At 44.5% G+C, this 12,948-nt stretch overlaps 1 protein-coding gene across 1 annotated transcript; it reads right to left on the minus strand.

Moving 5' to 3' along the window:
* Nucleotides 1-8: 8 nt before the first annotated feature.
* Nucleotides 9-10,973, minus strand: fktn (fukutin). The gene is made up of 10 exons (XM_080756713.1): nucleotides 10,746-10,973; nucleotides 9,433-9,489; nucleotides 7,226-7,429; nucleotides 6,495-6,641; nucleotides 6,166-6,296; nucleotides 3,418-3,550; nucleotides 2,147-2,276; nucleotides 1,516-1,649; nucleotides 1,305-1,429; nucleotides 9-755 (listed from the first exon to the last, which is right to left on the minus strand). The coding sequence occupies exons 1-10, from the start codon at nucleotides 10,845-10,847 to the stop codon at nucleotides 542-544; spliced, it is 1,377 nt and encodes a 458-aa protein (XP_080612839.1). The 5' UTR covers nucleotides 10,848-10,973; the 3' UTR covers nucleotides 9-541.
* Between the last annotated feature and the right edge of the window lie 1,975 nt (nucleotides 10,974-12,948).

Below are 12,948 nucleotides of genomic sequence, written 5' to 3' on the forward strand. Positions count from 1 at the left end.
TGTGTACAGTTCTTGTAAATGAAGTAGTGCCGATGTTTAACAATAATGTAACTCTTGAGAGCGTAAAATGAAACCAAGTCTACTTGGTTTAATTTACGCTCTCAATTTACAATTTAGGCATTTAGCAGACGCTCTTAATCCAGAGCAATTTACATTAAGCAGAGTTAAAGATCTAATAAGGGTCCATTTGATTTGGTTACCAACTCTGTCATTTAGCTGGGGACCACCTGGAACCCCCTCAAGGACCACTGGTTGAAAAACCACTGCTTTAAAATGTAAAAGTTTGAGAACCACCAGTATTGCAATTGTATAGCAGCCGTGAAGTCCACATGCCAGCTCTGACAGTGTGATAAATCCCAGTTCCAGGAACGGTCCCAAACATGATGGAACCGATTCCTTGTTCCTCAATATTGGAGCTGGTTCTGGATCCCAACCCTAGTGACAATTAGCATCAAAAGTTTCCTTCCCTATTCAAACTGACGGGAATATGATCATTGTTAGCATGGGTGTCCAGGCTTCCCATTCAAATCAATGGGGCTGTTCAGTACACCTGGACAACTTCGTCCCATTCGGCGGGCGGCCAGCGCCCGTTGTCGCGCACATTGCTGGGAGACGTCTTCCAGTCCCATGTGTGCACGGGAGACTGCCACCCGGGGCCATAGTTGGCCTCCATGACGGTGTGCGCCTCGCACGGGACTCGGACCCGCAGGTCTAGGAGCTCTGTCCAGCACAGCAAGAAGTGAGGGAAGACGTACCTGTAGATTGAGAGACAGGGAAGAGGAGAGAGAAGACAAGATAGAAAAAATTAGAAGACAGTACCACTGTGCATACAAGGCCTATCTTTGGAAGCATTTCTTTTAAAGATTTGTTTTGGGCTTATAGATACAAGTGAAGATTGACAGGAAAAGAGACAGGGAGACACCCAGCAAAGATGGAAATGAACGGTACTTGCGACGCAGGCCAGAGCCTATATGTGGCATGTGCCTTGACCACTAGGCCAGTGGGTGCCCCACTTTGGAAGCATTTAAACACAGACAATGCACTGCAGACCAGAATGTGTATAAATTCATACACATGCATTCTATTGCTGGTTTGATCGCTTTCAAATGCCCTTTAATCTTAAAATAACTAATAACCGAAAATAGCCAATCGCGCGACTTGTTGTGAGCTTATACATAGGCTGTTTTTGCTGTGGAACATGCTTCCATAGAAGACATGCAGACTTTTATGGAATCCAAATGACTGAAATCAGTTGTGGCGACTAAGAACTTGAATCCATGCATGAGAATTACTAGAGTTATTACTTGAACTTCCTGCCGGTTCGGGCCTGAGTTCCACCGTTCCAGATGATGTCGCCGTCCTCGTAGTAGAAGAAGACGTCCAACTTGACTTCCTGCCCCTGGAAGGACAACTCTAGACTGTCCCCTACCTGATGGGCGGGGGGAGAGAGAGAGAGAGATTTCAATGCAAACCAATGCAGAGTCCCTTTCAAATGCTCAGAGTTGGCATGCAAACCTTTCCAAACTTGTGCTTGAGCGGCAGGCCGGCGTGCGCCATCGCCGTGACGATCTCAGGTCGGTAGTCGCGGGCGAACACGCCCAAGTCCACGTCTCGGCTCCACGTGATGATGTCACACTGCCGGAGCCACCCTGATTGGACGAGAGCGGAGCAGAGGGAGGGAGCAGTTAGCATCACTAGCACTTGTACGGTGTGTACTAATGTGTCTAATAATAATACCTAATAATAGGTATTATATGACAATATGTCAGAGCGGACGGTATGCCTCTTAATATGTCTTCACACATTTAACCCATAAAGGCCCATTTGGTCACAGTTGCAGTGCCACAATGACAGATCTTGCAGATGGTCAAACTAAATGCCGATCATCTCTGGTATATTATTGTTTCATTTATTTTTTATAATGAACAGATTTTCTGTTCACAATGAAGCATTATGAGACAGTTCAAATATGGTGCACCCTCCGATGGATTCTGTATGCGTCAGACATGCAGAAATCGTACCTGGTAACATCACCGTGTTGTAATTGTTGCAGTACAATCAATGACTCAACCAGAACTGTGTGTGTGTGTGTGTGTGTGTGTGTGTGTGTGTGTGTCCAATACTTTTAGCAGTACGCCCAGCTCACCCAGGCAAGTACCGCTGCTCAGCCAGAATGGAATGGAAAGATCGTTCAGAGTCTTGGCGGAAAGGTGGAGGAGCGACTTTGCTCGTCTGCGAAACTCTATCGCTTCCTGCCCGCCATCGTCTGGGTAGAGCTAGGGGAGAAAAGGAAGGGAGGAATAAAACCCAACAGTGAGTTGAGAACATGAGTTGAGACTTAATGAGAGATTTGTATCATAGGCTGTTGAACACGTCGAAATCGATTGCACTGGAAAAATGTGTTTCTTTCATAAATAAGGACAATCTCCCTCTCCAATGGAGATGGAGGTAGCATAGAGCTACATACATACATACCGGTAAACAATGTCTGTTAAGCATAGAGCTCCATACACAATGAATGGCCAGAGAGTTAGCATAGATAGACACCTAATAAAGATAGTAAGAATAGAGCTACATATACTTGGATTGGGCGCTATACCAGGGTATTTCGAAAGCCTGACAGTATGAGCTTCAACACCATTGCTCATATTTCCACTGAAACCCATATGGAGATTCTGTATTGATGCAATTTATTGTAGTGAACGGCATTGACCACCAGAGGGCGGTCCGAGATGGGTTGAGACCATCAGTCACCATACCATACAGCACAGCCTCAGTACCCAGGCTATTTAAGTCGTCTCTATACAGCACGCGATAAATGCTTTAGCCACTGTTTGGGAGTATTTTGAGTTTATCAGTGGCCTTGTGGTTAGTGTCTAAACTGAAACTGGGAGGTCGATGTTCGATCCCCGGCCGGGTCATACCAAAGACTATAAAAATGGGATCCAATGCCTGCCTGCTTGGCACTGGGTTGGATTGGGGGCCAAATCAACTATTCAAATGATTCCCGAGCGCAGCACGGCTGCAGCTCACCGCTCCTTGGCTGCGGCTCACCGCTCCAAGAGATGGGTCAGATGTGGAGAACAAATTTCACTGCGGTAACGTGTGTGACAAATCATACGACTTTGAGTTTATGCCTGATTGACACTTCATCATAGGATAAACAGTGTGAAAACAGACGACCTACAAGCTCACATGTCGCGATCATCTCTATGTGATGTGCGCTGTGATCTTGGAAACAGGCTATGAGGGGGGGCTCTTATCATCATACATCATCTCATTCTGGCCAATCACAATTTGCATCCTCACTTTTGTCTTCAATGTTTGCGTTTACACAAACCCTCAAACCTGGATATAGGCGGGGCTAGAGCCCCTAAAAAAATCCTACTGCAGAAGCCTAACTAACATTATACTCACCCGGTAGAAGTCACGCGCCTCCCTGTGTCGACATTCGACGTAGCGCGCGCTGTGCCGCTCGGACAAGAAGCGTGAGACATTGCGTGGAATTCGAACATCGAGGCCGTCCAATGTGGTCAAGACCAGCGCCGGTCTGAGTGGCACACGCACAGACACACACACACACACACACACACACACACACACACACACACAACACATCAGAACACTAAATAATACACACGCTTATTCAGATTGTTTCAGGGACCTCCCAGGAGCAAATATTTCAGTTAAAAACGTTCACGGTGAGAACCGAAATACATCACATGGATGCAACTGGGACGTATCCTCAGTGACGTATCCCAAGGTCATCAGGGTTTTGGGTCTCGCGAACATCATACCCCTAGGGCTGACCCAAAAAAATCGATTAATCGACGTTCAATCGATACGCACGGGAATCGATTTTTAAATTTTGAATCGAATAGTCATTTAAAAAAAAGCGTCCGCTTTTGGTCCGCGAGACGGCCCCATTTGGTCCGCGAGCCATGCTTGCGCCTCGCAGCACCTCGCAACGCCTCCTCTTTCCCCGTGTTAACAAGGAAGGCAAGCGCATGCACCACAGCTCAGTGGACATTAAATATAGGCTACCTTGTTTGATAAGTCATATAAAAACATTACTTACACGAAAATGAAAATATAAACTTCACAGATTATAGATCACTTGGAATTATAACAATCTGTTGAGTATTGCCTGAATAATGCCACTATAAAATCTCAACTTTTATCAATGAGCCATTACGCTGCTTGGATTCACATGGTGAGTGCGCTCAGTGCACCGAAGAATTGATATTTTTTGCTCCTACAGACCCAGACCAAAACACCTTTTCTCTTTGGCATTTAATTGCACCTGATCGTATTATTGTAATAATGTAGCATATACTATTTGCCTGTGTTTTGTCTTTTAATTATGCTTTTTTTTTTTGCGCCGATGGTGATGCGATGCTCCACTTGTTTCAGCCTGCAGGCCTACAGCACTTTGGTCAGCTTTTATTGTTTTAAATGTGCTATATAAATAAAGTTTGATTTAGGCCTATATTGGAGCAGGTGCTGGCAAATAACTAATTACTGTAATGCAGTGAAGTTGCGCAAATGTCAACTCAATTAGCAAGTGGAGCTGCATGCATTCTGCACTGCAGTCTGCAGATCTCTTCTTAGAGTTTACTTTAATATTATGGTTTACTTTCAACCATAAACCATAATATGATTGACAAACCTTGGATTATAATTCTTCATCGACCAACAGCGCATGCAGCATGACTATGAGGTAAATTTAACTATGTGGGATTTCTCCATCGGCATCGCATGTCGATAAAAAAATGGGATTTCACTAGTGGCATTATTCAGGCAATACTCAGATTGTTATAATTCCAAGTGATCTATAATCTGTGAAGTTTATATATTTTTTCCCATACGCACACTCACAGTCACATTAACTTTATGATCAATCAAATCAACCGTGGTTGATTTTATTTCTGACAAGTGTCAGGCTTGAAAAGTTCATTCATGTTACCGTTCGTTTACAATTGACAGAGGAGTTTGGATTATATATATTTTTATTTGATGGAGAGGTAATGCCTGTTTCAGGCAGTTGACTTGTTACGGTCGGATGTTTTATTAAGCCAAATTATTTGTGCGTCACTGCTTTCATGAAGGCTGCAAGCCTGCTACAGTTGTTGCTTATTGTTTAAAATAAATGAGACCAATACAAGCATGCCTTTCTCTCCGCTATATCGTTGTTTAAGCCAAAGAGTCACTGCGCTCGCGCGCGCACCCCCCCCCCCCCCCCCCCGTTGACGTTTCGAAGCGTCGACGTTCGAAACGCGGGAATCGATTTTGAATCGATCATCAAATACGGAATCGAAGGTCAGCCCTACATACCCCTCACTCGGGTGACCCAGCCGGGGTCCCAGTCCCAGTAGCTACCCTCGATCAGACCCACTAGGGAAAGACCAGGGCCACACAATCCATTGGAACCAGTCCGGAACTACTATGCCGGGACTGAGAGGTACAATTCTGGTATGTGGAGGGACTAGGCTCTGTGGGTTGACTCCTGTCCGGGCCCCTCCTACGTCTCACTAGGTCCATTCCTGCTCTCACCAGGAGTACAGCGAGGACCTGTGCGTTGCACCAGACTCCCAGCACCAGACACTTCCTTCAGGAGTGGTGGATTCTTGAGCCGCAGTGGTTCTGCAGGCTCCACCACTGGGCAATGGTAGTACTGCAGGCTCCACTTGCGGCTCGAATGGCCCTCCTAAAGGCCTCACGGAGGATGCAGGCTGGGGCGCTAACCCATACTGCTCCCGGGGTGCTGTCTACATTCCGGCTGTCACCCGTCTCTCCGGTGGTCACCAGACTATACCTGGTTGTCACATAGTCTATTCCTGACTGAGTCACTATAAATAGAATACCTCAGAACGAAAATACATTGCATGGATGCAACTGGGACGTATCCTCAGTGATGTATCTCAAGGTCATCAGGGTTTCCGGTCTTGCGGACATCATACCCCTCACTCGGGTGACCCAGCCGGGGTGATCAAGTCCCGACTTACGTCCCAGTAGCTACCCTCGATCAGACCAACTAAGAATATATATTCAAAGATTTGCACACATTTTCACGATTTTTCAAAAATAGCAGATCTGCTATTTTTCAATAGCTAAAGTATAAAATAATTCTTAAAGGGTTAACCTGGGAGCATTGCACTAACTGACCTGTCGTATGCCCCGGCGTGGCGCCCGTAGTCCAGCATCCTGAATGGGGCAAACGTTCGGTCGGCGGACGCCTTGAGCCGCAGCGCACCGTGCCAGAGGTAGTTCCCACTTCGCTCATACAGCAGTGTCACCTAGTGTAGGGGTGGACAACTTTGACAATGGCCACTACATTTCCACAGTCACTCCAGAGGGCCACATTGCATATACTGTCAAGAATTAAATCATTAAAAAAAAATGAAGATATTAAATGGATTAAATCTTGTGGACTTTTCCTGGCTCAATGTAACCTAATCAGAATTCAGCCTACAAACTAACCGAGATTAGCGTACCTGGACAACATAGCCACGGTGGCGAAACAGGAAGTGCAGTGGAATCTGGTTGGCTGAGAGGTCGTCCATGCTGGCCAATCGTGGGTCTTCACCTCGCACCTCGAGCACATCGAAGCCTCTCTCCTCCGCCAGCGCTAGCAGAGATGGCTAAACGAATGAAAAGTATTGTACTCTATGTTAGTAAAAAATTAGACCCGTCTGAAGTGAGTGGTTCTGTTCTGTACTGTACTTGTGCTGTGCTGTGCTGGCCCTCCTCGCTGGCCTGTGTGTGTCTGTGTATGTGTGTTGGGATGTGCAACAGTGACACTTGGTGGTGAACAAACACAGGGACAGACCCAGGGACACCAGCCACACACAGGAGTGGATGCACCACTCACATGAAACCATAGAAATTCAATGATGAAAAACCCTTACTTCATCAAAAGGTTAACAGGCTATATTATACAAACTGGTCAAACACTGGCCAAATTGTAAAAAATAAATAAATAAAGAACATTTTGAAAATAGCTGATCTACAAGCTCACCGCGTCTCGCAACACAAGGCATTGCAAGCTTTTAGATGTAATGCTTCAACTTGCTTCAAATGCTTGTCAGAGTGGGGGAGAGGGGGTCTCCTGTTCATATATCATTATTTTGGGGGGTCCCCAGTTCAAAATATTATTATTTGGGGGAGGGGGGGGGGGGGGGTCGCAGCCTTAAGAGGTCGAGAACCACTGGCCTACTGTACTTACGTCGTACTTCCAGAGGTTGGCCAGCAGGGCGAAGGAGGTGATGGGCCTCCCGGTGCACAGGACCGTGCAGTGGGGCTCGCTGCTCCGCCGGCCCTCCTGCTGCGGCGGCTGGTCTTGGGAGAGCAGCGCCAGGCTGGCCACGTCCGCCAGGAACACTGGCAGGTTGAAGTGCTGCGCCAGGCTGAGGAACTTCTTCACCGTGTTCTGACGAAGAGATGTATTATCATCAGGAACATGGATGTATTATCATCAGGAACATGGATGTATTATCATCAGGAACATGGATGTATTATCATCAGGAACACTGGCAGGTTGAAGTGCTGCGCCAGGCTGAGGAACTTCTTCACCGTGTTCTGACGAAGAGATGTATTATCATCGTCATCCTCAGTGGTGTAGTAAAAGCAGTGGTTTTCAGCCTTTTTCATATCAAGGCCCATTTTTGAGTGGTGCAACCGCTCCAAGGAACAGCAATGTCCGTGTCCGCCTATCTATGTGACGTTAACCCACCCACCCACCCATGCACCTATGTTACTGTGAGCACGAGTATGACTATTAGTACCAGTAGGGGCGCTGACGTGCCAGAAACAGAGAGAGACAGTGCAGCACTGTTGCCTGCTAATGAGAGAGAGAGGAGGGGGAGAGGGGAGTTGCACCACTCAGTTCACACATGACATTTAGCCTTACTGACCCAAAACTAAAGAATATTGTTATCATTGTATGAGATTTTGTCCACAATTATGTGCTGTATTGATGTTGGTAACATAGGAGAGTTAACAGGCAAAATCTAAATAACTATTTACATTCTCTAAATGTGTAGACTTCTTGTAAATTAATTAATGCAGATGTTTAACAATAATTTAACCCTTGAGAGCGTTTTACGCTCTCAAGAGTTAAAGATCTAATAATGGTCCATTTAGTTACCAACTCTCCACCATCTAGCTGGGGACACAAGGACCACTGGTGGTCCCCAGACCACTGGTTGAAAACCACTTATGTATAGTAAACATTTGCTCAAGTACTTTCTTTTTTTTCCTTTACCGGTATTTCCAGTTTTCAGTAGTCTACTTTATACTTATACTTATATACATCTCAGCAAATTATTATACTTTTACTAGTGTATTTTATTGCATCATGTAAAGCACTTTGTGAGTCCTCTCTGTGAAAGGTGCTATATAAATAAAATGTACTTACTTACTAGTGCTGCATGATTAATCGAATTTGAAATCTAGATTTAGATATAGATTCAGACACCTATGTGATCTAATGTCTAAATTTGACCAAGAAATTGACTGTCCAATTCATTTTAGTGACTCTTATGTTTTAGCTACTAAGAGAGAGACTTTAAGAGGTGTAAGGTCAAGCACTTTTTTTGGCTCCAGGTGCCACATTTTGAATGTAGTATATGTTCAGCCTAGCCTGACACTCAGTCTGAATTTTCATTTTGTTGTAGCGATTCAGGGCTGGAGCCAGGCTATGTTCAGCCACTACAGAACAAAGACATATTTTCATGGATTCACATTCATGGATCCACTACAATTAGAAAACTTTAGTTACTAGTTACGTTGTAATTTTGATTATTATTACCAAAAAAAACATACATTAACCACTTCAACCCTATATGCAATTCGGCCATTTGAAAATAGACAATCTACAAGCTCACATTGTGAGCTTGTTTTATTTTTTATTATTATATTTCAACCCAAAATTACTTGTTTGTTGATAATTTCCAGGATTTGGATCAAAATATCAGTGCCATTTTTACTCAGGTTAACTGTTTCAGAAAACTCTTATTTGAAAGACACCACATACCCACTGGTCCATGGTCTGTATAGTAGGCCTACGGTATCTATGTTTTTGTGTATATATTGTTAAATTGAAAATCTAATTTCAGGTTGTAGAACTAGAAAGTGTAGAAAATGATCCGGAGGTAAAGCGTATGTGACGCATCCTCATCGCTTCCATTACGTCTTTGCAGTCACGCAAATATGTATCTAAATAATCAAAGCGAATATAGCTTGCAGCTTATCATTTCCTTATTTCAAAAATAAAATGGTAAAATGTTTTAAAATATTATTTCCATGAATGGAAATGACGAGAAGATGACGGCTTCCTTTCGCGAGGTGTAGTTCCAGACTCTGTATACTGTAGCATTCAGAGATTGTGGAATAGTTGTCTCGCTCCATGAGACAAATTAACTCTTAACTTACCCACGCCACATCATTGGAGGACAGGTGTCCTGTTCTACCCAGGAAGTGAGAACCAGGCTGAGAGAGAGAGGGGAGAGAGATAGTTAGTGTACTAGTACCGGTACAACTTCTAGAACTGCTACTAATACTACACCGTTACTGCAAATACTACAAGAAATAAATACAGTATGGGTCTGGGATTGGGGATTATTATATTTCTAGCCACCGACTGGACAGTGTATGAAATTCTGGGGGGCAGTCTTTTAATATTGGATGTGTGGTGACACTAATTTAACAAAAAGCCTGCAAGTGGCACTTGCTCGCGCTCTCTCACACAAGAACACGCACATTTTATTCAGTTTGTAGAATGGGTACAGTTAATGACTTGATTTTTTTTTTAAGTAAATTTTATTCAAAGAGTATGACATTATGCAATTTTCACAGACAGAGAATATGACTCTTTGTTTTTTTACATTTTCTCCCACAACTCCTTTCCCAGTCATCCCCACCCACCCACCAGTTAAAGACTTGTTTACATTAGAGACTTGTTTACATCAGATCAGGGTCCTCCATTTTCCATGTGTATCCTAATATATATTGTAAAATCAATGTTAATTTAACTAAGAGTCTACAAATGGAACCAAATGGACCCGCACTCTGTGTACACTCTGAGTCAACTACAATTTAGCTGGGGACCCATGGAACTCCCTCATGGACCCCTGGGGGTCCCCGGACCCCACTTTGAGAACTATTGCCCTAGAGGGTCCTTGGAGTTACAACAGTAACTAGATAGCCAAATCATTGTGTGATTTATTTTTTCCTATTTAGTATTAGTATTTTTTGTATGCTATTTAAATTTTGTATTGAAAATTACTGCTATTGGTCCCAAAGTGACTATAAAAAAAGTGCTGCTATTTATACCCTGTAGCTATAACATAATTATACACAATCTGACTAGATTAGCTGAATAGCTCTGTTTACACAATGCTGTTCCCCCTCCAACATGTATACTTTCCCCATTTTCAACTGTTCTGAAGTTATTATATATTTTCACACTTGCTTCATTTAGCACTGTAAAAGTATGTTTTCTCTAGCCCTGGTCCAGTGCTTATAGACTCGCTATATCGCTGGACCAGGGCTAGTACAAGATTTAGACACTCGTAGAGTTTTTTCGATTCTGACAACGAGATTCGTCAGAATTGGAAAAACAAACTCTACGAGTCTAAATCTTGGGCTAGCCCATGGCTATGTTTTCTCGTGCCAATAATGCTCCTTTGAATTGAAACGTCAAAACCGATAAAATACATATAGGAATGCTACTGTCTCAGTCTCACCTTGTATGAGTACTGTCTGTAATAGTACAACTGGAAGAGTAGAAACACGGTACTGGTAGCCACTAGCAATCCGAGTATGACCGATTTATTCATTCGAGGCATTTTCCCTGTGTTTGTTGTTGAGCCCAAATCAAGTATTGAGACGGAGGTGAAGATGATGCATTGTTAGAGAACTAAAAGCCACTTTAACAGCTGCTGCTGCTGCACGCATGTTGTTGTTGTTGCTTCTGGAAAAGCCCAACAAAACAGTGTGTGTGTGTGTGTGTGTGTGTGTGTGTGTGTGTGTGAGAGAGAGAGAGAGAGAGAGAGAGAGAGAAGGATGCTGAGATAGAGTAAATGTGTGGCCTTGCAGGGCTGGCTCCGTGTACAACAGTTTGAGGATAAATGGATGGATAAAACGTTGCAACCATTATTCCCAATTGGCATGTTGCAAGGAATTGCATTGGTGTGGTTTGGGCTTAAAATGCAAAAGTTGTGCATTTAAAACAAGAAGAATGACGAGTCTAAAGCCCTCACCACACCCGACGGTTGCCGTGCAACTCCTTGCAACGTGCAACTCCTCGCAACGTGCAACTCCTCGCAACGTTCAACTACTTGCAACCATTATTCCCAATTTGCATGTTGCAAGGAGTTGCAGATGTTGTGGTTTGTCTTGTTTACCAAGGAGTTGCAGCTGGTGTGGTTTGTCTTGTTGCCAAGGAGTTGCAGCTAAAATGGCCTAAAATGCTACGGTTATGCATTTAAACAAGTGGTAGGCCTTTGGTAAATAAACGCTTGTAGATCAGCTATTTTCAGGGCACGACACTGGGCACTCTGCTCTGTGCGCTGCCTTGGTGTCCTGTTGAGTCTACGACAGCTCCTTCTCAATCCTGTAAATTAGATAGAAAAAAACAACAACGACACCGGCGGTCGGCATTAGTTGTTTCAACACGACAGCACCATCAGGGAAGCAGAAGATTTCTCTCAACTGTGTTAAGTGGTCTGAGGTACGTTCGTTCACACTAGCAGCGACCAAGCGACGGGCGTTCACACTGGCAGCAACCAAGCGACGGGCTACAAGTCATTTCGGTGGAACCTAGTGAAATGAGGCTGCAAGACAATTTGAGCCGACTTACACTCTCTCCTTCCCTATTCCTGCTCCACCTGCTGTTAACCAGTTCCCTGTGCTGTATAAACCCAGCCTTTTCATTTGTATAAACCAGGGATGTCAAACTCAAATACACAGTGGGCCAAAAATAAAGAAATTGGTACAAGTCGAGGGCCGGACTGTGTTTCAACACACGGGCACCGGTCATGAGGACGTCCCAGGCAAACGGCAAAAAATGTAATGCATTTAAAACTGAAAATGCATCATTATTAACCTCAGTTTCCTGTTCTATTATCATCACAAAGCACTGCTTTCATAGTAGCTTTCATAAGTACTATGGTACCAAGTATCATTAATACAGCATGGAATTGTGGACAAAACCTTATCCAACGAGAAAGATTTATTTTCAAAGTTTTGGGTCTGAATGGCAAAATGTCATCAAATGGTGGTCCGTGGCTCAAATGCAGAATAAAGAATGGACCTGATATAAAAAGGGTTGAGAACCACTGATATACAGTAGTAGCCGAGGGTTGAGAACCACTGATATAGTAGCCGAGGGTTGAGAACCACTGATATAGTAGCCGAGGGTCCACCCATGCTTTCTATGGCATAGGCAATCTAGAGGCAGCTGCGCAACATGAGATTCAAGCAATATTACACGAGAGGGTGTGGGTTAACGTGATTATTGCCACGACAGGGATGCGGTCAGGAACGAGACGAAGTCGAGTTCCGCAAGCCTCACTTGGGATAGGTCTGTTGAAGAGCGGCGCAACAACGCAAGCGTAAAATAAAAGCTAAACAGAATCCAGGTCTGGTGAGTCGCGGGGGGGGGGCGTGTGCTCGGAACGAGCATGCTTGCAAAAGATTCACGGGACCGTGCTCGCGTAAATACGCTTGCGTTGTCACACCGCGACTGCTCCGAGCAAAAACGCAGGTCTCATTGAAAATTAACTATAGGCGCGTTTTATCGCTGCCCGCTTGCAAGGCCCTTAACACACATCAGCTCGGGCCACGTACGTACCTCTCCAGATACTCGTGCACGTTGTTGTGGCCGTTGACGCGCGCAAGGCCCATCAGGGCGCCCGTGGCACAGCGGCCCTCCTTCTTACGACACAG

This window comes from Protomyctophum bolini (assembly GCF_963924005.1).
Source record: "Protomyctophum bolini genome assembly, chromosome: 22".
Lineage (NCBI taxonomy): Eukaryota > Metazoa > Chordata > Actinopteri > Myctophiformes > Myctophidae > Protomyctophum > Protomyctophum bolini.